At 35.4% G+C, this 24,311-nt stretch overlaps 1 protein-coding gene across 1 annotated transcript; it reads left to right on the top strand.

The window, feature by feature from the left end:
* The first annotated feature begins 3,535 nt into the window (after window positions 1-3,535).
* On the top strand, window positions 3,536-5,074 carry LOC122053768. Its single transcript, XM_042615740.1, has 4 exons — window positions 3,536-4,174; window positions 4,441-4,534; window positions 4,613-4,803; window positions 4,870-5,074. The coding sequence occupies exons 2-4, from the start codon at window positions 4,472-4,474 to the stop codon at window positions 4,961-4,963; spliced, it is 348 nt and encodes a 115-aa protein (XP_042471674.1). The 5' UTR covers window positions 3,536-4,174; window positions 4,441-4,471; the 3' UTR covers window positions 4,964-5,074.
* Window positions 5,075-24,311: the final 19,237 nt, after the last annotated feature.

Below are 24,311 nucleotides of genomic sequence, written 5' to 3' on the forward strand. Positions count from 1 at the left end.
GCGCCCAGAAGGGATCGGGGCGCCCGGAGGTGAATTCTATCCTGATCGCGGAGTCGACACTTGGATCTCGTTGGTTGGACCTGCTACGTCACACCAGGGCGCCCGGAAGGGATCTGGGGCACCCCGAGCCTCATATAAAAGAAGGGACAGGGGTGGAGCCTCAACAACAACTCTGAATTGAAGAACTCACTCTCATGTACTCCTGCGACGCTGCAAAGCTCCGACAAACGCGCTGCTTCTCTTTTTAAGTCTCTTATTTTGTCGGTATTGCTTTAATTATTTCATTAGCATTTTCTGTACTTAGTTTGTAATATCTTTTGAACTGTTAGTGAATTGTCCATCGAAAGCACCCTCGTATGCGGGCCTTGGAGTAGGAGTCGCCAAAGGCTCCGAACCAAATAAAATTGGTTCTTGTGTTAGCATTGCATTGTTTTACTTTTCCGCTGCACTTACTCTTATCGATGAATTTTTTATAATCGATATTCACCCCCCTCTATCGAACGTCTACGATCCAACACATTATGTGTATATTGAGCAGGATCATTTGAGGTTGTTTCTTTTTATACTGATTGCATAAAAGAGCATAACCTCTGTTATTATGGATGTGCGTACTCTTAATCCCGATATAATAACAAGCATATATACTTAGTATTTATTTCTTTAATTTATCAATGGGTGAGATTTATTCGTTAAATCAATAGGCCGGATAAGTTGGGAAATAATATTATTTATATGATGTGTTGTTGATTATAGAAGGAAATTGTGTCTTAGTTATCTAGATTGATGATGTCTCCTTGAGGAGCTCATAAGAATTATCATGTAAATCATACAGGTGGATTTAGTCCGACATGACAATAAAGTTGAGTGGTACTACTCTTGGAGCTAGATATTAATTAAGTGAGTTGTCAGTAACTCATTTAATTAATGGGCATTCGATATCTTAAACACTGGGAGATTAATGCACTCATGATAAGAAGGAGCCCATAATGTAATATGAGATTGGTGCAGTAGTTCAATAATAACTCTTTAGTGATATGAGTTATTATTGATGAACTTGAGTTGAGTGTTCGGGTCGAACACAGGAAGCTCAAGTTCATCAGGAGGCCAAAATCAATTCCTCCTCTCGGTCCCTGCTGTAGCTTCTTTAAAGCCTCGCGTTCATCCATTTTGATTTTCTTTCTTATCCAAATGAGGGGCCAACCACATCCTTGCTTGGTGCCCAAGCAAGGGGCTGGCCAAGCCCTCTTGGTGCCCAAGATGTGGGTCGGCCAAGCCATGCTTGGTGCTCAAGCATGGGGCCAGCCATACAAGAAGAGAAAAGGAAGTTTTGTTGAAAACAAAATTTTGATAAAATATTTCCTTTTATATCTTTCTACAATGGATTAAAAGAGAGATTTTAATTTTATTAAAATCTTTCCTTTTTTGTAGTTATCTATAATGGTTAAAAGAGAGATTTTAATTTTGTTAAAATCTTTATTTTTTTTAGTTATCTACAATGGTTAAAAGAGAGATTTTAATTTTGTTAAAATCTTTCCTTTTTTTTTGTAACCAACCATTATGGGAATAAAAGGAAGATTTTGTTTAAAACAAAATTTTGTTATAATCACTATGTGAAAATGTGAAATAGACTTCGCCACTATTTACTTCGACAATTAGTATAAGTGAATGGATTAAAATTTGTGGGGTAGCTAGGGCTTGAACCGGCCGGTTTACTTTTTTTTTCCCCAACCCTTGCTAAAACCTAATTCTGCAGAAAGCTTCGATCCTATCTCATCTTTTTCCTTCGTGTTTTATCCCCGACGCACGACGGCCCCCCGACGACAACCTCATTTTTTCTCCCCGACGTGCGATGACCACTCGACGGCAACCTTCGCTTTCGTGTTCACCCCTATTGGCAACCTTCTCCTTCGACGTTTTCTCCCTGAAGCGTGACGGAAGCCTTCTCCTTCGGCGTTGTTCTCGGTTTTTCCTTTGCGTTCCCCTCCAACGACGGTAGCTTCTCCTTCCCATCCCCCCTTGATGATAGCTTCTCCTTCCCCCTTCCCCCTGACAGAAGGATTCTCCTTCGTATTTTCTACCGACGGTAGGTTTCTTCCCTCTCCACCCCCTTCTTTCCTTTACTTTCTTTTGTGCCTTAGTGTTCTTCATCTTTGAAGCATTGTCAGAGGGAATTGACCTTCGATAGGTCGCTCTCTTTTAGGTTTCCTGGCCACGAGAAGAAGGCAAGTGCTTTGTTGAAGTTTGAACTAGAGATCGTTGTCCCTAACAGATCTGGTCCTGCAACCCTACCAACTCATCAACTAGGTTAGTTTCTGGCATCTCTTGTTTTTCTAGTGACTTGAAGTTGATAATTGTAACAAGTTATGTATTTAAACAAGACAATCGAGGTGGGATAGGCAAGGTTAGGTAGAGTAAAAAAACTTTACTCTATCCCCATCTCTTGTTAATATTGAAATTATGAAAACTGCATATTTTGTTTGATGTAGGTTTTTGTCAAAATTCATTTTTTTTAACTTTATTACTTGATTAAAAATAGCACAGATAAGTTTTAGATTTTATCCGATAGTAGAAGTTCTTTGTCAACTAGCTGATAACTTGATGTAGATTGATTCTTTAGGTTTTTTGTCAGAATTCACTCTTTATTACTTGATGTAGATTGATATAACTGTCAATAACTATCGGAATACTCAAGCAAGTGGTTGTCCTAACAAGTGTTGGGCAATAAAAATGTCCAAGATTATGACAAAGATGTCAGTGCTTAGTATATATTTGCAGCTAGATAAGTTGGAATGCTTTACACCCTTGTTTGATGTGTCTCATGCATTCACAGCCAACTGTTAAATCTTCCAACTACTTGTGTTTTTTTGGGTTCAAGGTTAGCACTGAGTGCAATGCAGAAAGAAAGTAGACTATCTTCCGAGCAACAAATTATTTGTATGGAGAGACCAAGGAAGAGGTCTATTTAGATAAGAAAACAATCTAGTCACTAAGTTTGTTCCTACTATATTAACTAATGAGAAGTTTCTGGAAGGAAATTGCATCTTTTCTGAGGTAGTCTACTGGTTAGTTTCAGTCTCTTGACAAGTATTTAAGAAACTTGATTATTTAGATCTTGTTTATGTTGTTGGTATTATCCCCCCATGTTCTGCTAAAAAAAGAACTAGAGGAGCCTCTTGAACATGTAGCCTACCTTGCTTTTGAGATTTTTCTTGCAGGAGGTGAAGTGCAACAGTAGCAAGAAGGTGAGGGGTTTTTCTCATGATCAATGGTTCTCAAGGTCAGTCCATGGGTCCTTAATAATAATCAGATGAAGTTTGACCACGCTCCTACTCTACATCAATATAAATAATCACGCTCAAAGAAAGAATGCAATATCTTTAGTCAATCTTCTGGAATTTTTATCTCGATAGGACTTGCTATCACTGGTAAAGCGGGCACTTAACAACACAAATCATTGTAGGAAACTGTTGGCACACAAGAAGTTTCTTATATGCAGCCTTTTGCATATGTGATAGTATTTTTCATGTATCTGTTGAGGAAAGACAACAATACCAATGTTTTTTCAGCTTATTTTTCTCAATTGTAGTATTTATATTTATATCATTGGTATACTAAAGAAACTTGACTCCCTGTCAGACAGGTTTCAACATAGAAGAGATTCTAAGAAAGTACATTAGGTATGCTTTGAATGAAAAACCTTTCAACCTTGACTTGGTTGTGAACCTTATACATCTAAGAAAATCATCAATGTTGGAAGATGCTCAAGTTGCAGAAATATTGAATGAGGTTTCAAGGCGAATTGTCAAAGAGAAAGGTATAACATTCCCTTAGCCAATTTGTATCTATTCATTTCTATTCCAAGTATGCATCTTTTAGGTAACTAGTTTAAGTGATAATGGGCTCCAAGTTCAAGTGCCAAGTCTCTTTATTAAGGTCATGGTTCAAGTTGCAGAAATATTGAATGAGGTTTCAAGGCGAATTGTCAAAGAGAAAGGTATAACATTCCCTTAGCCAATTTGTATCTATTCATTTCTATTCCAAGTATGCATCTTTTAGGTAACTAGTTTAAGTGATAATGGGCTCCAAGTTCAAGTGCCAAGTCTCTTTATTAAGGTCATGGTTCAAGTTGCAGAAATATTGAATGAGGTTTCAAGGCGAATTGTCAAAGAGAAAGGTATAACATTCCCTTAGCCAATTTGTATCTATTCATTTCTATTCCAAGTATGCATCTTTTAGGTAACTAGTTTAAGTGATAATGGGCTCCAAGTTCAAGTGCCAAGTCTCTTTATTAAGGTCATGGTTCTAAGTATTTACAAATTGAACAGACTTTATTTGTTCATTTGCAATTCTTTGGAATATAGTTTGTTTGCTTACAAGTTTTTATAGTTACACACACACACACAATGCATACAAGTGTTTATGAATGTATCTTCTATGTAGGTTATTCATAAAAAGCAAAAAAAAATGAACGATGCATTATAAATATCATCACAGACTGTCTCACAAGGGTTACATCGGGTTAGAGGCTGAATTGGTAAGCTTCGAAGTATTGTATTTCTCATTTTCAAGCAAGTATTTAATATCATGTAACTAATCATTTTTGGAATTATAGAGGGAGAAAAAATTAATTGCTGAAAATGAGGAAGTTGATAGATCGATATTTTGGCGTAAAGCCCGCGAGGACAAATCTAGAAACATAATATGCGGCGTGGGTGAAGAAGGCAGTAAATTGTCACAATATATTGCTACTCAGTTGAGAGCATCGAACAGAGATAGCATCTACTTCATCCCATATAACACTGGGTAAGATTTTAATTATTTATCAACTTCTACTATATGCGAGTCAATGTTATATTTTCATTTGTACAGGTACCATTGGATCTTGACTATAATTAATGAAGATAAGAATATGATATATTTATTGGACTCTTTAAGTAACAGGAACCAAGACTATGGTTGGTAAACTATTGTGACCAAGTAGTAGATTATACTCATTTTGAATGTATTCAATTCATTATAGGTTGTAAAAATAATTTTCTATTATTTACAATGTAGTGGGGTCAAGATATATAATGCATCAAGGGGTATTTCAAAAGGACCAGGTTTTAAACAATTGACAGTATGTATTGTGACTATGTATTTAGACAACAATTAATAATTTTTATTATTTGGATTGTGACTTCTTGCATGACATTTTCAATTTCATTAGGGTAATCTTAAACAAAATGGTGGTGTTGAATGTGGATATTATGTGATGTGGTACATGAAAGAGATAGTCTTGGATGAAGATCCACAATTAGAGAGAAAGGTAAATTTCTTCTTTATGAAATATTTTCTTTATAAAATATTGAGTCATTTTTTATTGATACTCAAACTTCTATTAATGTTTCAGTTTGCAGCATCAAAAAATAAACATTATTACAATCAATCTTAGTATGATGAAGTCAGAAGTGAATGGAGAGAATTCGTCTACTTTTATCTGAGTGCCTAAGTATAGGCTATGATATAAATTTTAGACATGTATTTAGAGATTTTTGGATACAAAAGTTTTTGGGTTATGGTTAAACATGTCTTTTATGAATACACTTTTGGATTGTATTTGATACATATTTGTGATATATTTGCTTAATTTTGGTGGTAAAAAATATTGTGTTGTAGTAAAATATTATAATCTAAATTTTTGTCAATTAAAATTGTATTGCAGTAAAATATGGTCAATTACTTTGATATTATAAATAAATGATGAAGTAATACGACAAACAAAACTTCGCTAAATTTAAATAGTGATGTAGTTAAAGAAACTATTTACTTCACTACTGGTCAAATTTATGAAGTAGTTTGTATAAATTACTTCGTTACATTAAATTTTTTGTTGTAGTAAAATATACTCTATTACTGCTATACTACGATGAAATAATACAAAATAAATACTTCAACCAAGACAAATTATGCAAAAGTAAAATTAAACTTTTACTGCACCAGAATTCAAAAATTGTGAAGTTGTATACTTATTTTACTTCATCAAACAACGAAACCTATGAAGTAATATATTATCAACTACTTCAGTCATTTTACTGGTCTCGATAAAGTAATAGAGTTTTTTTACTTCGAAAACGGTCCAATTTTGAACCGGTTTTGGACCGGTGATAGACTTCGATAAAAGTGTGGTGAAGTAAACAATTGATTCTTTTACTTCACGTGCGTCTACTTTGGTAATTATCTACCTATTAATTCGGATAATATCCGAAGTCTATTGTCGATTTTCACATAGTGAATCTTTCCTTTTATAGCTATTTACAATGGTTTAAAAGAGAGATTTTAATTTTGTTAAAATCTTTGCTTTTTTGTAACCATCTACAATAACAAATAAAAGGAAATTTTATTAAAAACTTTCCTTATTAGCTGCTATCAAAGATTATAAAAGAGGAGGAGGGGATGCTCTATAAACACAACCTAAGGCTCCTCTTTTATTCTCTTGTGTGGCCGACCCTTCTTCTATCTTCTTCTATTGTCTTCTTTCCCTAAAGGCTGATGACATCCATCCTTTCTTCTTTATTAGGGTCGATGCCCCTTTGGAGAAAACTCTACCTTGGTGGTCGGTTGCTTGGAGGAGAAGAAGAAGGAGGAGGTCTCTTCACTTTGTATTCTTTGGTGGTTGAAAGCTTGGAAAAGAAGGAGAATGTCGGGTGTCTTCGTCTTAGTAGATTGTCGCCGACACGACGTCCAAGAAAAGGAGAGGAATACAGCAGAAGATCAAAAGGTCTTTAGCTATAAGGAAATGTACAACTAGTTCTTTATTCCGTTGCGAACTAATTTAGTTTTTCTTTGTATGAATCCTGAAATACCAACACAAGAGGCTAACAATTTTGTGTTTCGATTTTGTATTTCGATATTGTGCTTTGATTAAGGTCTCTTTAGTTAAACCTAGGGTTTACTGTGAGGAGTTTAAATATTCAATTTCTTTGAAAGGCTTTGTCTAGGAAGTGGTGGATGATCCCATAACCAAGAAGGTCGAGTGCCTCGCCAACGATCTGGAAGCCAATCCTTGAAATAGATATTTAATCAACTTTTGTAATATGGTTTAACTTTTGAAGAACAAATGAGTTGAACTTGGAGTAAAAATATTAAGTTTCGTTTCCAATCCAAGTTTAACTTATGAAGAGCACATGGTTTGAACTTGGAGTAAAAATGTTAAGTTTCATTTCCAATCCAAGTTTAAGAATACATGGGTTACTAGGAAAAGTTCTGTGCTTGTACAAATTTTTATACAGGGAAAACAGAACGGAATTCTGAGTAGCACCCAACACCCGCAACTTCCAACACATGTGTGTCAACTTCAGAAATCTATATATGATCTTTGACAAGCGCCTCGTGCATGGTTTCATTGTCTATCTACCTGGCTTCATACTCAAGGGTTTTCTGGCTCAAAAACTGACTCTTCACTATTCTACAAATGTAATGAGGAGTTTTCAATATTTGTTTTGATTTATATGGATAATATATTAATAACTGATAGTGATCAAAATGACATTACTACTTTACTTCATCTTTTTTGTCAAGAGTTTTTTATTCGAGATCTAGGCAATGCTCGTTTTTTTCCTTAGCATGGAGTTTCTCTCACATTCTAAAGGTTGTCTTCTCTCTCAGAGCAAATATATTACTGGACTTCTACAAAGAGTTAAAATGGATGGTGCACGTCCTATCTCTAAATCGATCATTGAAGGTGGTTTCACTGCACCTTCATCCTCCTCTTCAATTTCTGACCCCCAAATCTATCGAAGTATTGTTTGTGCCCTACAATATGTCACCATTACACGACTCGATATTGCTTTCACTATAAATCGTGTCTGTCAATTTATGTATGCTCCTACTAAACATCATTGGGAAGATGTTAAGAGAATTCTTCGATATCTCAAAGGCACTATTCTACATAATTTTCTTTTGTATCATCGGTCCTCGCAAGAGTAAACGTTCTACTAGTGGATATGTCATATTTCTTAGATGAAATATTGTTTCTTGGCTTTCAAAGAAGCAACCTATAGTTTCTCTCTCAAGTACTGAAGCCGAATATAAAACTATAGCTAACGCAACATCAAAAATTATTTGCCTACAATCTCTTCTTTCGGAATTACACTTTTCCCCAACTGCTACGCCTAAAATCTGGTATGATAATATTAGAGCAACTTAACTTGCGGCAAATCCTATTTTTCATGCTTGTACCAAGCATATAGAAATTGATTTTCATTTTATTCGTGAGCATGTGGCGACTCGACAACTTTCAGTTTCTTATATCTCTACTGAAGATCAAATTGCTGATATATTTACCAAGTTATTATCCAGACAATGTTTCACCAAGTTAGCACTCAAACTCAACGTTCAAGCACTTCTGTTAAGTTTGTCGGGGAGTAATGACATTAATAGAAAATAATCTCAAATTGATTTCAATAAATTTAGATTTATTATATTTGGCATCACAATCAAAATCGACATGAATCAAATAGTAAAAATAATACTTTCAAATTTATTATATTTATTACTATGCTTAACTCCGCCCATGATGACCGGTCATGGCCGGTCCCAAGCCCGGATAAAGGAGGAGGGTTGCGTTAGGTTGCCAGTGTTGGAGTGTATACTGAAAGCCTAAGCTTTGTAAACATTCATTATGAATAAAGAATCACATTTGGTCAAATTGTCTACATTTAGTTGTAGTTGTTCAATTAATTTATACTGTAGATAACATAGTATGTGGTGCCACATGCAGAAGATGATGTTATCAGTACCTTATAAATTATAAACAGTAGCTCACGACCAAAATGGAAAGGAACAAACCATTAGAAGGTCGTAGTGTAATTAGGTATGAGTTTATCTTGACTGTATAATTACACTAGTACACTTAGAGTGTAATGAGTAGGACCATTTGAGGTCATTTCTTTTATACTGACTTTATAAAGAAACAAAGACCTCGGTTATTATGGAAGTGTGTGCTCTTAATCCTAATATAATAACAAGCACATATATTTGATATTTATTTCTTTAATTTATCAATGGGTGAGATTTAGTTCGATGAATCAATAAGCCCGATAAGTTGGGAAATGGTATCACTTATAGTGTGTGTTGTTGATTATAGAAGGAAACTGTGTCCTAGAGATACTAGGTTGATAATGTCCTCAAGAGGAGCTCATAAGGATTGTCATGTTAAACCCTGCAGGTGGACTTAGTCCGACATGATGATAAGGTTGAGTGGTACTACTCTTGGACTAAGATATTAATTAAATGAGTTGTCAGTAACTTACTTAATTAGTGGACATTCGATATCTTAAACACAGGGAGACTAACATACTCATAATAAGAAGGAGCCCAAAAATGTAATTTGGGATTGCTGCGGTAGTTCAATAATAGTTCTCTAGTGGAATGAATTATTATTGATAAAATTAAGTTGTGTGTTCAGGGCGAACACGGGATGCTTAATTTTATCGGGAGACCAAAACCAATTCCTCCTCTCGGTCCCTATCGTAGCCTCTTATTTATAGAGTACTATATCCACCTATACCCACTTTCTATACCCATCTAATAGGGGCCGGCCAAGCTAGCTTGGGAACCAAGCTAGGGCCGGCCTAAGTATAAATTGGGGTGGCCGGCCCTAGCTTGAACCCAAGCTAGAGGGGCCGACCATATTAAATTAAAAAGTATTTTAATTTTAATTTTTATTATGTGGAAGATATAATTTATTAAAGAGAATTAAAATTAAAATATCTCTCTTGTAAAAGATCTACAAAAGATTAAAGAAAGAGATTAGATCTCTTTTCTTATTTGTAGATTGATGAGATATTTTATTTTCTCTTTAAAAATTATTCACATGTTGTTAAATTAAAATTATAGAATTTTTTTTTATCAACCATGAAGGGGTTTTTTGAAGAGAAATTTTATTTTTAAAATTTTCAGAAACAAATTAGGAAGTTTTAATTTGTTGATTAAAACTTGTCTAATTTATTTCTTTTGATGTGGCCGGCCAATATTGTTTTAATTGGAAATTTTATTTTATTTTTCTCAATTAAATCATGTCAAGGAAATTCTCGAAATTTTATTGTAATTAAATTTCCTAATTTGCCTAGGCCAAGGAATATAAAAGAATGGATGGGGGTGCCTTCATAAAAACAACCTCTATTATTTCTCTCCCTCTTTTGTTCCTTGGTGTGGCCGGCCATCATCATCCTCTCCCTCTCTTCCTCTTGTGGTGGCCGAACCTCTCTCTCCCCTTGGAGCTCTTGTGGTGGCCGGATACTACTTGGAGAAGAAGAAGAAGAAGGAGAGAAAGCTAGCATCTCTTGGAGCTTGGTTGGTGTTTTGATCTTCTTCCTTGGTGAAGCTTCCTTGTTGTGGCCGAACCTAGCTAGGAGGAGAAGAAGGTGGTTGGTGGTTTCTCATCTCGGAAGATCGTTGCCCACACAACGTCCGAGGTTAGAAGAGGAATACGGTAGAAGATCAAGAGGTCTTTCTATAAGGTATAACTAGTAGTTTTTCCTTTTCCGCATCATACTAGTTATTTATGGAAATAATACCAAATACAAGAGGCTTACGTTCTAGTATTTCGAATATGTTTTTTGAAGTTGTGTTCTTTTGTTTTATTTTTCCTTGTGATTTGATTGTTCTTTTCAGTAAACCTAAAGTTATTTTAGGAAATTAAATATTAGATTTCTATAAAAGGTTTTGTCTAGTCGGTGATGGTTGCTCCCATATCCAAGAAGGCTATGTGCCTCGCCACGTCAGTACTGGGAACCAATTATGGAAATTAATATTTAATGGAATTAATAACTTAAGGCGATTTGGGTCGAATGTGTTAAGTTCCGCAGGAGATCCAAGTCAAAACCTAAAAGAACAAATAGATTAAGTTTTGGATCAAACGTGTTAAGTTCCGCAGGCGATCCAAAATTTAATTTAAAAGAACGCATGGTAGCTAGGAAAAGGTTCAGACCTTTGTACAAAATTTTTGTACAGTGGAACCTCTAGGATTTCCAAGTAGCAACCAACAATTGGTATCAGAGCTAGGGTTTTGCCTCTGTGTATTTGATATTAGTTTAATTATGCACATGTCATACATAATTTAGGCAGGATAATAGTAGGTTGTGCTAACTTTGTGGATGCAGGATCCAACTATTATGGCTTATAGTTTTATGTGTGTGATTGGACCCTTGGACATGTCAAGGGCATTTATATGTGTGTGCATGATTGTATTAAAAATACAGCAGGAGCTGTATTTAGTTTTATTAGGATTTTATTTTTGATCTAGATACATGTACATTCCTTTTATGGAATATAGGATCAAAAATGTAAAATTCTATTTATGTCGCGGATCAAATCTTGCAAAGCGTGGAACCTTCTAAGGACCAGAGGCGCAGCGGAACTAGGAGCAAGATGGATGCGACAGCTAGACCCGGTGGCGGTGGCCAAATATGGCAGCAGCTTGGGATAACAACACACGGAGGACAACTATAGATAAAAGCCATAATAGTTGAAAATTAGATTTTCTATTTATTGCTTTTATATTGTGCTGTGTGTGCATGTTAGTATACACGACTAGTAGGTTAGCATAGTTAAAATTCCTCATTTATAAATAACTAAGTGGGAGAGGGATTTTTAAATAAATCCCATGGTCTCCATTACTGGTTTGTAAGTGATGCAAACAAGCTTGCGCGTTGGCTCTGAGTGCCTTCCTCCATAACGGATGAGCTTGTTTGTGGATCACTAGAACAGACTTCCATTTTTGGATGACTATAGGAAGTTAATTAAGAGCGTGTGATCTTCCCCAACGGAAGGGGCATAATCTTATTAATGGACTTAGTGTCAAGTAATGGTATACACTTAGACACATCTAATAGTATCCTCCCCATCGGAGTCACTGCTATTATTTGTGTGACCAAAAGACACCAACTATTAATTTTATTTGTCAAAAAGTTAAGTTGACAAGATAATAAAATTAATGGGTTAAAACCCTCCTTTTACAAATCTTGAATTTGTATACGTCCACACTAACGTGGCATACAAAATTCACGGTGTTTTGAGGTGTTGGTTAATTTAAAATAGTATTGTTTGAGGAATCAATATTATTCTAAATTTAGAGTTCTGACCAAAAGTTATTTGTGATTCTTAGGATGACTTTCAACCCACTGTCCATCATACTTCAACAGAATAGACTTACTGGACCAAATTACATAGATTGGAAAAGAAACCTGGACATTATTCTTACTGCTGAAGGCTATAAATTTGTACTGACTGAGGCTTACCCTGAAGCACCTACTGGTGAATCTACCCAAGAGGAGATGGAATATCATAGGAAATGGGTAAAAGCTGATGAGATGGCACGGTGTTACATGTATTACAACATCAGCATCAAGATTTACCAACAACTTATGATATTATGAACAATCTCAATGAACTCTTTGGTCATCAGGATAGGGCTTCTAGGCAAGAAGCTATGAGAAAGATAATGACAGCCACCATGCAAGAGGGTACTCCTATGAGGGATCATATCCTAAAGATGATGGCTTATCTGAACGAAATACAGATCCTTGGAGGAAAAATTGATGGGGAAACCCAGATCGATATGATCCTCCAAACGCTACCGAGAAGTTTTGAGCAGTTTCGCCTGAACTATAATATGAATAAGAGGATTTATTCATTAGCGGAACTACTGACAGAACTTCAAGCAGCAGAAGGATTATTTCATCACAATGCTCAAATTCACTATGCTGAAAATGGTTCTTTTTCTAAACCGAGAGGAAAGAAGAAGAAGAAACAAGTCGGTTCAACAAAGAAAGTGAATAAGTCTCAGAGTACAGGATTTAAAGCTGGAGTGAAGAAGCTTCATCTGCAAGCAGGCAGGACATTTGAAGGCGGACTGTCCTCGTAGGAACCAAAACAAAGGTATATCTCATGCTCTAGTTGTTGAAACATGTTTAGCGGTGTTATCTACCAGCACCTGGTGTGTAGATACGGGAGCCACTGATCATGTCTGCAATTCCTTGCAGGGGTTCCAGGAAACCCGACGACTATATGAAGGAGAAATTACCGTCTACATGGGTAATGCTACTAAGGTGGCAGCTGTTGCAGTGGGAGACGTCTACTTATCTTTTAGTAGAAATAGAAATTTGGTTTTAAGAAATTGTCTTTATGTACCCAATTTTAGAAAGAATTTAATTTCAGTTTCTAAACTGTTTTTAGATGGATATTCAGTAACGATGTAGTTATTAAAAGAAATAAAGTGATTATCTGTTCTGGTGCATTAGTTGGCAATTTGTATACTTTAAATCTAATTTCTTCCACAAAGCAAAACATGAAAATTTATAACTCATCTTCTAACTCTAATAAGAGAAAAGAACCTTTGGAAATAAACCAAGCATATCTTTGACATCTAAGGCTTGGTCATATTAACTTAAGTAGGATTCAGAGGCTTATAGCTGATGGACTTTTGAGTTCGGTAGAGTTGGAAAATTTTCCAACTTGTGAATCTTGCTTGGAAGGAAAAATGACCAAGAGGCCGTTCAAGGCCAAGGGGTATAGAGCCAAAGAAGTGTTGGAATTGGTTCATTCTGATTTGTGTAGTCCTATCTCTGTCCAGGCAAGAGGTGGTTTTGAATATTTTATCTCTTTTATAGATGATTATTCAAGATACAGATATATTTACCTAATGCGCCGCAAGTCTGAGTGCTTTGATAAGTTCAAAGAATACAAGGCTGATGTGGAGAAATGATTAGGTAAAAGTATCAAGACACTACGATCTGATCGTGGTGGCGAATACCTCTTAGGAGAGTTTAGGAATTACTTATCAGAGGCCGGGATTCAATCCCAATTATCCGCACCTGGTACACCCCAACAGAATGGTGTGGTAGAACGAAGGAATAGGACTCTAATGGAGATGGTTAGATCGATGATGAGTTATTCAGAATTACCAAATTTGTTTTGGGGATACGCTCTAGAAACAGCAGTGTATGTTCTGAACTTAGTACCTTCTAAATCAGTTTCTTCTACTCCCATAGAATTGTGGAATGGGCGAAAACCTAGTCTAAGACATATTAGGATTTGGGGTAGTTAGAATCCCGTACAGAAGTTCGTGTGTTTGTAGGATATCCCAAAGGAACGAAAGGTGGTTTATTTTATAGTCCTAAAGACCAGAAGGTCATTGTTAGCACCAATGCCCAGTTTTTAGAAGAAGACTATATAATGGATCACAAGCCCAGTAGTAAAGTTGTTTTAGAAGAACTAAGAGAGGACACGTCTACTTTAGTACCAACAGTACAAGATGAAGTACCACAAGAGACTGCAACACGTGTCACACATGATACACAACCACAGACAGTGCCTCGTCGTAGTGGGAGGGTTGTGAGGCAGCCTGAGAGATTCATGTTTTTGGGAGAGTCTTCGGACTTGATCCTGGGTAAACATGAACCTGATCCCCGGACATATGACGAAGCACTCCAAGATATAGATGCAGCATCTTGGCAAAAGGCGATGAATTCTGAAATAGAGTCTATGTACTCTAATAAGGTCTGGGAGCTTGTAGAACCACCTGATGGTGTAAAAGCCGTTGGATGTAAGTGGATCTACAAAAGGAAAAGAGGGACAGACGGGAAGGTAGAAACCTTCAAAGCTAGGCTTGTTGTGAAAGGGTACACTCAGAAAGAGGGAATCGATTATGAGGAAACCTTTTCACCGGTAGTCATGCTTAAGTCTATCCGGATACTCTTATCCATTGCTGCTCATATGGATTATGAGATTTGACAAATGGATGTCAAGACAACTTTCCTTAATGGAAGTCTTGAGGAAAACATCCATATGAGACAACCAGAAGGGTTCATTGAAAAAGGCAAAGAACATCTAGTGTGCAAACTCAATCGGTCCATTTATGGACTGAAGCAAGCTTCAAGATCTTGGAACATCCGGTTTAATGAAGTAATCCAGTCATATGGATTTATTCAAAGTCCGGATGAGTCTTGTGTATATAAGAAGTGTAACGGAAACGTGGTGGTATTTCTTGTACTATACGTAGATGATATTTTGTTAATTGGCTACAATGTCAAGGTATTATCAGACGTAAGAGTATGGTTGTCCAAACAATTTGATATGAAGGAGAGTGCACACATTCTTGGGATCAAAGTAATAAGGGATCGCAAGAAAAGAATGTTGTGTCTGTCCCAAGCTTCATACATAGATACAATCCTTGCTCGTTTTAGTATGCAAGATTCCAAGAAAAGTTTCTTACCTTTTAGGCATGGAATAGCTCTATCTAAAGAGATGTCTCAAAAGACATCAAAGGAGATAGAAGACATGAAAGCGGTTTCTTATACTTCGGCTGTAGGAAGCCTTATATATGCAATGCTATGTACGAGACCTGATATCTGATTTGCCGTGGGCATGGCCAGTAGATATCAGAGTAACCCTGGACAAGGACATTGGACTGCGGTAAAGCATATATTAAAGTACCTGAGAATGACTAGAGATTATATGCTAGTTTACCAAGCAGACGATTTGCTCCCTGTGGGTTACACGGATTCAGATTTCCAATCAGATAGGGACAGTAGTAAGTCTACATCAGGCTATGTGTTTACTTTAGGAGGTGGAGCCATTTCATGGAGGAGTGTTAAGCAGAAATGCGTTTCGGACTCAACCATGGAAGTTGACTCTGAGGCAGCTAAAGAAGCAGTATGACTCAGGAACTTTCTAATGGACTTAGATGTGATTCCTGGTTTGCCCAAAATCATCACAATTTATTGTGATAATAGCGGTGCAGTCGCAAACTCGAAGGAACCACGAGCTCATAAGGCAAGTAAACATATAGAGCGCAAGTACCACCTGATACGAGATATCGTGAAGCGAGGAGAAGTTGTCATCACCAAGATTGCATCAGCGGATAACCTGGCAGATCCTTTCACTAAGGCCCTTCCAGCGAAAGCTTTCGATCGGCATGTGAAGGGAATGGGAATCAGATGTATGGTAGAAGATATGGCAGCTTAGTCATTAGTATAAGTGGGAGATTGTTGGAGTGTATACTGAAAGCCTAAGCTTTGTAAACATTCATTATGAATAAAGAATCACATTTGGTCAAATTGTCTACATTTAGTTGTAGTTGTTTAATTAATTTATACTGTAGATAACATAGTATGTGGTGCCACATGCAGAAGATGATGTTATCAGTACCTTATAAATTATAAACAGTAGCTCACGACCAAAATGGAAAGGAACAAACCATTAGAAGGTCGTAGTGTAATTAGGTATCAGTTTATCTTGACTATATAATTACACTAGTACACTTAGAGTGTAATGAGTAGGACCATTTGAGGTCGTTTCTTTTATACTGACTTTATAAAGAAACAAAGATCTCGGTTATTATGGAAGTGTGTGCTCTTAATCCTAATATAATAACAAGCACATATATTTGATATTTATTTCTTTAATTTATCAATGGGTGAGATTTAGTTCGATGAATCAATAAGCCCGATAAGTTGGGAAATGGTATCACTTATAGTGTGTGTTATTGATTATAGAAGGAAATTGTGTCCTAGAGATACTAGGTTGATAATGTCCTCAAGAGGAGCTCATAAGGATTGTCATGTTAAACCCTGCAGGTGGACTTAGTCCGACATGATGATAAGGTTCACTACAAAAAAAACACTTGTATAGGAGCGGTTATTTAGGAGTGGTTTTAATACCACTCTTGAAAATTGACCAACTGAATCAGTTTAAACAAAACCGCTTCTATTACCTGACCTTTTAAGAACAATTATGAAACCACTCTTACTGCATAGCTTTAGCATCGATTTGAAAAAACTGTTACTATAAATCGCTCTTAATGATACAACTATTAAAAGCAATCTTAAAATTGCTGATATTAGCTACCTTTAGTAGCGGTTCTAAGTCAAACGCTACTACTAACCGTTCCTATTGCTCTCACTTCTAGGAGCAATTTTCAAGCCGCTCATATTGGATTCTTAGAACAGAAGCTTGTGTAAAGTGTTATTATAAACCGCTTCTATTGCTCTAAGGGTTTAGAATTAGTTTTTAAACTACATCTATTGCATAGTTTTAGAGCTAATTTGCAAAAATTGCTAATAGAAACAGCTCTTATTAATACAACTATTAGAAACCATATTGAAACTGCTAATTTTGGATACTTCTGGCAGCGATTCTGTGTCAAACGCTACTAATAACTATTTATATTGATCTAACGTCTAAGAGCAATTTACAAACCACTCACATACATTCAGACGCCCGGATGCCCCACACAAGTCTGGCACTGGAGTCAGACATGAGAGTTAGGTAGCATAACCTTAATTACTCCCTCTAAATACCTTATTTCTTATAACAATATCCTAAAATACTCATTTATTTATTCAATAGAATCAGCTTAATCATGTGATCATTGCTAACTTAAAATTTTTATGATTCTATATTTCTAGGATAAAATTCAAATTTAAATAAATTTCTTAATAAAAACTTATTAAAAATAAGAAAATTTTAAATTTGACTTTTTATTTTTCAAATTTTAATTTTAATTTTTTTTAATAAGAGTACTTAAATAAAAAATTTGACCATGCACCTAGTATTTTAAAAATGGTACAAATTATTTAAAATTTAATATAGTTATAAATATTTATACATTTATATTATTTCCTTTTATTCAAATTAAATTAACCATATATGACTAAAAATATTATTTTAATATACAAAGCGCAATGCAAATAAAAAGGGAGAGGTATTTTGCTTAAAATTTTAAAATACAAAGTTTTATATGCTCATTTAATTTTATGGGTGTTTTATGCTCTTTTCTATTTTTACTTAGATGAAAAAAATAATATTTTCTCAAAATTTATTAAAATTACACCGTGTTTAAAATTTATTAAATTTTATAGTATTTTCTATTTGTACATCATATCATGTTAGTACTTTTAATTATATATTGAATTTGAAATAATTTTATTGATTTAATATTAGTAATTAGAGTATTCTTGTTATTGTTTTGGAGGATAATTGTTTAATAATATTATATATTAATTTTGTGGATTGAAATATTAAATATCAAGGGTTTTATTATTTAATCATTATGTATTTAGGACAGTTTTGTGATGTTAGAAAAGTTTGTGATGTATACTTATTGGGATGTGATTGGGATGCGTTGTTGGAAAGCTATCAAATTTATTATTAATGATATTTGAATAAGTTATTATGATAATATTTTTATTATTATTTAATGCTTAATGAATTCTCCCATCAATCATGGAGTTGACGGCAATCAACATATTAAAATTACCTTTTTTTAAAAGGGAGGCCTATTAAATTGTAATAATTAAAATATCCAAATATTAATAAGGATCAAAAGAAATTATCAAACAATCTATCTATGTGGCAATCATGTATTGGATAAGACAAGTGTCATGGATCATTGTAATTTTGATATTATTTATCTTTGGATTAAATTCATCCAATGGTTGAAAATTGCATTAAAATATGTTTCAATTCAACTTAAATGCCACCTCTTTCATCATTACACGTCCCATTATTCTCTCCTAATTAAATGCACGCACATGTCTTTCCTAATTAAACGCATGCCTCTTTTCATCATAATCTTGCGTTGTTCTATAGATGCACGCCAATTTTCATTGCATCTAATCCTAATCATTCTTCTACGAAGTAGATGGCGTGAAGTCTACTAGCGGCAAGGCGTCGAGGAAGTCGGCTCTAGCGACTGACGGCGTAAAGAAGCGACACTGCTTCTTTCCGAGCACGGTGGCGCTGAGGGAGAGATCAGAAAGTACCAGAATAACATGGAGTTGCTGATTCGAAAGTTGTCGTTCCAACGCCTTGTGCGTGAGATCCCGTAGGACTTCAAGAGCAGATGAAGCAGATGCTACAATTCCAACCACCCCCATGAAGTTGAACACCGACAACTCCCTGCACTAGCCATGCCTCCATGCCACAACTTGCAAGACCTCACTGGTGAGCCTTGCGTTCTCCTTCAAATTTTAACTCAATCACTAGCAATTAATCTTGCTGCATCTGCGACTCCACTTCTCTATCTCGTGTGGGAGAAAAGATCCATGTCCTTGCTGTGCCGGGATCGGTAATGCAAGTGATGACATACACGACATTGCAATGGCCGAGGATGAGCTCTCTGATGACGACATGCAAGTAGGAGAAGAAGAGGCGGTGATCACGAAATAGGTGAGGGCATTGGAAATGAGCTTCGATCTGTAGGGAAACAAACTGGAGTCAGAGAGGAAATTGCAGTTGGCTGCCGCGCTTGGGTTGCATCTAAGGCAGGTGACTATTTGGTTCTAGAACAGGAGGGCCAGATGGAAGGCCAAGCAATTGGAGATGAATTATGAGCTGCTCAAGACCCGATTTGATGCCTTCAGATCATAGAATGAGACCCTAAAATAGCACAACAAGAAGCTCCAATATGAGGTAAATTGAGAATTTTCAAAAAATGATTACTGGGACATGAATAACTCTGAGGAAATGTGCAGATCTTGGCTCTAATAAGGCAGGGAAACAACACGAGAAGTCATCAATCACAATAAAGAAACTGAATGTTCTTGCAACAATTGGAGCCAGAAATCGAACAATATTGCAAATGTTGAAAATATTTTGGAGGATGAAAGTTTCTTAACTTGATGTAACTTTTAATTTGAAAATAGCATATGGAGAATTTGATTTGGACTTATCTTATCAAGTTTGTAAGATGTATTTGAGTAGAGATCTTTGAAGAATATACAATAAGATTTTCTTCTATAATGAGTTGAAAATTATTTTTATACCTGTTGGGTTCTAGTTGAAAATTGTTTATACATCTAATAGGTTTTAAAGCTAGAGTGGTTTGAAATGTTTCTAAATTTTAGTTTTAACAATGTTTTGAAGTGCTCTTATACTCATGGCATTTAGGTGTGGTTTGAAATTACTCTTAAATTTCAAGAATCAATAACGTTTCAAAAGTGCTCTTTAACAACGTTTGAAGTGCTCTTATACCCATCATATTTAAGAGTGGCTTGAACTTGCTCCTAAATTATTAGCATCAATTGCATCTTCAAATCGCTTTTACATATATGGGGTATAAGAGTGGTTTGAAATTGTTCTTACATCCAACATGTTTTAGAGCAGTTTGAACTGTTCCTAAATTTTAAGCTTTAATAGCATTTTGATGTGCTCCTATACCTACATATAGGAGCAGTTTAAAATCACTCCTTAATGTCTAGCATTAATAGTGTTTCAAAATCACTCTTATATCTATGACATATAGAGGCGGTTTTAAACCATTCTAACACCTAAAGAGTTTAAGAGCGGTTTGAACTGCTCCTATATTTATAGCTATAGAAGTGGTTTGAAACCGTTGTTATATGTACAATATGTAAGATCGATTTCAAACCGTACCTATAAAGTATAATAGGAGCGGTTATTCAACTTTTACCAACGGTTACGAAAATCGCTCCTATAGGATATAGGGACGGCAACAAGAGGAGCGGTTTTCAAACCGTTAATAAAAGTGTAAGAGTGGTTGAAAACCACTCTTAAAAGTCAAAAAAACCGCCCCTATATGGGTGTTTTTTTTGTAGTGGTTAAGTGGTACTACTCTTGGACTAAGATATTAATTAAATGAGTTATCAGTAACTCACTTAATTAGTGGACATTCGATATCTTAAACACAGGGAGACTAACACACTCATAATAAGAAGGAGCCCAAAAATGTAATTTGGGATTGCTGCGGTAGTTCAATAATAGTTCTCTAGTGGAATGAATTATTATTGATAAAATTAAGTTGTGTTTTCAGGGCGAACGCGGGATGCTTAATTTTATCGGGAGACCAAAACCAATTCCTCCTCTCGGTCCCTATCGTAGCCTCTTATTTATAGAGTACTATACCCACCTATACCCACTTTCTATACCCACCTAATAGGGGCCGGCCAAGCTAGCTTGGGAACCAAGCTAGGGCCGGCCTAAGATTAAATTGGGGTGGCCGGCCCTAGCTTGAACCCAAGCTAGAGGGGCCGACCATATTAAATTAAAAAGGATTTTAATTTTAATTTTTATTATGTGGAAGATATAATTTATTAAATAGAATTAAAATTAAAATATCTCTCTTGTAAAAGATCTACAAAAGATTAAAGAAAGAGATTAGATCTCTTTCCTTATTTGTAGATTGATGAGATATTTTATTTTCTCTTTAAAAATTATTCACATGTTGTTAAATTAAAATTATAGAAATTTCTTTTTATCAACCATGAAGAGTTTTTTTGAAGAGAAATTTTATTTTTAAAATTTCCAGAAACAAATTAGGAAGTTTTAATTTGTTGATTAAAACTTGTCTAATTTATTTCTTTTGATGTGGCCGGCCAATATTGTTTTAATTGGAAATTTTATTTTATTTTTCTCAATTAAATCATGTCAAGGAAATTAAGGAAATTTTATTGTAATTAAATTTCCTAATTTGCCTAGGCCAAGGAATATAAAAGAAGGGGTGGGGGTGCCTTTATTAAAACAACCTCTATTATTTCTCTCCCTCTTTTGTTCCTTGGTGTGGCCGGCCATCATCATCCTCTCCCTCTCTTCCTCTTGTGGTGGCCGAACCTCTCTCTCCCCTTGGAGCTCTTGTGGTGGCCGAATACTACTTGGAGAAGAAGAAGAAGAAGGAGAGAAAGCTAGCATCTCTTGGATCTTGGTTGGTGTTTTTATCTTCTTCCTTGGTGAAGCTTCCTTGTTGTGGCCGAACCTAGCTAGGAGGAGAAGAAGGTGGTTGGTGGTTTCTCATCTCGGAAGATCGTTGCCCACACAACGTCCGAGGTTAGAAGAGGAATACGGTAGAAGATCAAGAGGTCTTTCTATAAGGTATAACTAGTAGTTTTTCCTTTTCCGCATCATACTAGTTATTTATGGAAATAATACCAAATACAAGAGGCTTACGTTCTAGTATTTTGAATATGTTTTTCGAAGTTGTGTTCTTTTGTTTTATTTTTCCTTGTGATTTGATTGTTCTTTTCGGTAAACCTAAAGTTATTTTAGGAAATTAAATATTAGATTTCTATAAAAGGTTTTGTCTAGTCGGTGGTGGTTGCTCCCATATCCAAGAAGGTCATGTGCCTCGCCACGTCAGTACTGGGAACCAATTATGGAAATTAATATTTAATGGAATTAATAACTTAAGGCGATTTGGGTCGAACGTGTTAAGTTCCGCAGGAGATCCAAGTCAAAACCTAAAAGAACAAATAGATTAAGTTTTGGATCAAACGTGTTAAGTTCCGCAGGCGATCCAAAATTTAATTTAAAAGAACACATGGTAGGTAGGAAAAGGTTCAGACCTTTGTACAAAATTTTTGTACAGTGGAACCTCTAGGATTTCCGAGTAGCAACCAACAGCCAGCCAGCGTTAAACTATGGCAATATTCAATGAATGAATCCATTAAACTATTGTGCTAATGCTAGGTTGTTCCCCGGAAGGAACGCGTTGCAGGGTCCGACTGTAACGTCTCGGCAAGGACCGCTACATCTCCAGAACTCGGGTGTAGTGATAAATATGCAAGAGTTCGCGTTACAGGGTCCGACTGTAACGTCTCAGCAAGGACCGCTACATCTCCATGAGAACTTGGGTGTAGTGTTAAATAGGCAAAAGTTCTCACACCATAGGTTATATAAGAACAAATATGATAGGAAAACTAATAATCTAAGATTTGGAACATGGAATATAAGAACTCTCACTGGTAAATCAATGGAGGTAGTAGATATGATGATTAGGAGAAAAATTAGTATTTTATGTGTACAAGAGACAAAATGGATAGGCAAGAAGGCAAAGATGATAGAGAACTCGGGCTTTAAGTTATGGTACACTGGAAAGAGTAAAACAAGAAATGGAGTGGGTATCATTGTAGATAATTTGTTAAAGGATGAAGTTGTAGGAGTAGTTAGAAAAGGAGATAGAATTATAGCCCTTAAGATAATAGTGGCGAAAGAAACTATGAACATAATTAGTGTATATGCACCACAAGTAGGATTAGATGAAGCTACCAAATCAAGGTTTTGGGAGGACTTAGATGAAATATTATAAAATATTCCACCAAATGAAATGATTTTAATAGGAGGTGATCTAAATGGGCATGTCGGAGTGAAAAATGAGGAATATGAGAGAGTACATGGGAGTTATGGGTTTGGAACGAAGAATGAGGAAGGGAAAATTATATTAGATTTTGCGATAGCATATGACCTTATATTAGCTAATACGTTTTTTTAAAAAAAAAAAGAACACTTAGTCACATTCAAAAGTGGGAATAATAAATCGCAAATTGACTTTCTTATGGTTAGGAAGAAGGATAGAAAGATTTATAAAGATTGCAAAGTCATCCCTGGAGAAAGCTTAACTACCCAACATAGGGTAATAGTGTTGGATATACGCCTCAAATATAGTATCAATAGAAAGAAAATATATACAATTCCTAGAATTAAGTGGTGGAAGTTAAAGGATGAGAAACAAAATATATTTAAGGAGAAGGTGGAAGTACAAGCATTAGGTGAAATATACGATGACTCTAATACAACATGGGATAAGATGATATCAAAGTTGAAAATAGTAGCTAAGAGTGTACTTGGTGAGTCAAAGGGACATGCACCATTAAGTAAAGAATCTTGGTGGTGGAATGAGAAAGTACAAGAGAAAGTGAAGGAAAAACGAATAGCTTATAAGGAATTATATATTTGTAAGAACGAGGAAAACCTAAAAAAATATACAATAGCCAAGAAAGAAGCTAAGAAAGTAGTGAGTGAAGCAAAAAATAAAACTTTTGAACGGTTATATAAAAAATTGGATACAAAAGAAGGGGAAAGAGATATTTATAGAATAGCTAAAGTGAGAAAGGAAAACAAGAGATCTTAGCCAAATAAAATGTATTAAAGATGAATGTAATAGGGTATTAGTAAATGATAGAGAAATAAAAGAGTGGTGGAAGAGGTATTTTCATCAACTTTTTAATGAAGGCTTAGGTGACCAACTTAACTTAGGTAATTTAATTAGGTCAAATGAGCATAGAAATTTTAATTTTTATCGTAGAATTCAAACTTCAGAAGTAAAACAAACTTTAAATGAGATGCACAATGGAAAAGCCGTTGGACCAGATGATATTCCGATCCAGGTATGGAAGTGTTTAGGGAAACAAGGTATTGAATGGCTTACAAATTTATTTAACATGATATTGAAAACGAAAAGAATGCCTGATCAATGGAGGATAAGTGCTCTAGTTCCCTTATATAAGAACAAGGGAGACATACAAAATTGTGCAAAC

This window comes from Zingiber officinale, chromosome 3A (genome assembly GCF_018446385.1).
Source record: "Zingiber officinale cultivar Zhangliang chromosome 3A, Zo_v1.1, whole genome shotgun sequence".
NCBI lineage: Eukaryota > Viridiplantae > Streptophyta > Magnoliopsida > Zingiberales > Zingiberaceae > Zingiber > Zingiber officinale.

Bases quoted from the DNA above. Each gene is read 5' to 3' on its own strand.
- LOC122053768 (XM_042615740.1), top strand. From the start codon at position 4,472: ATGCATTATAAATATCATCACAGACTGTCTCACAAGGGTTACATCGGG. The intron at 4,535-4,612 runs GTAAGCTTCGAA...TTGGAATTATAG, and splicing joins TCGGGTTAGAGGCTGAATTG to AGGGAGAAAAAATTAATTGC. The intron at 4,804-4,869 runs GTAAGATTTTAA...TCATTTGTACAG, and splicing joins TTCATCCCATATAACACTGG to GTACCATTGGATCTTGACTA.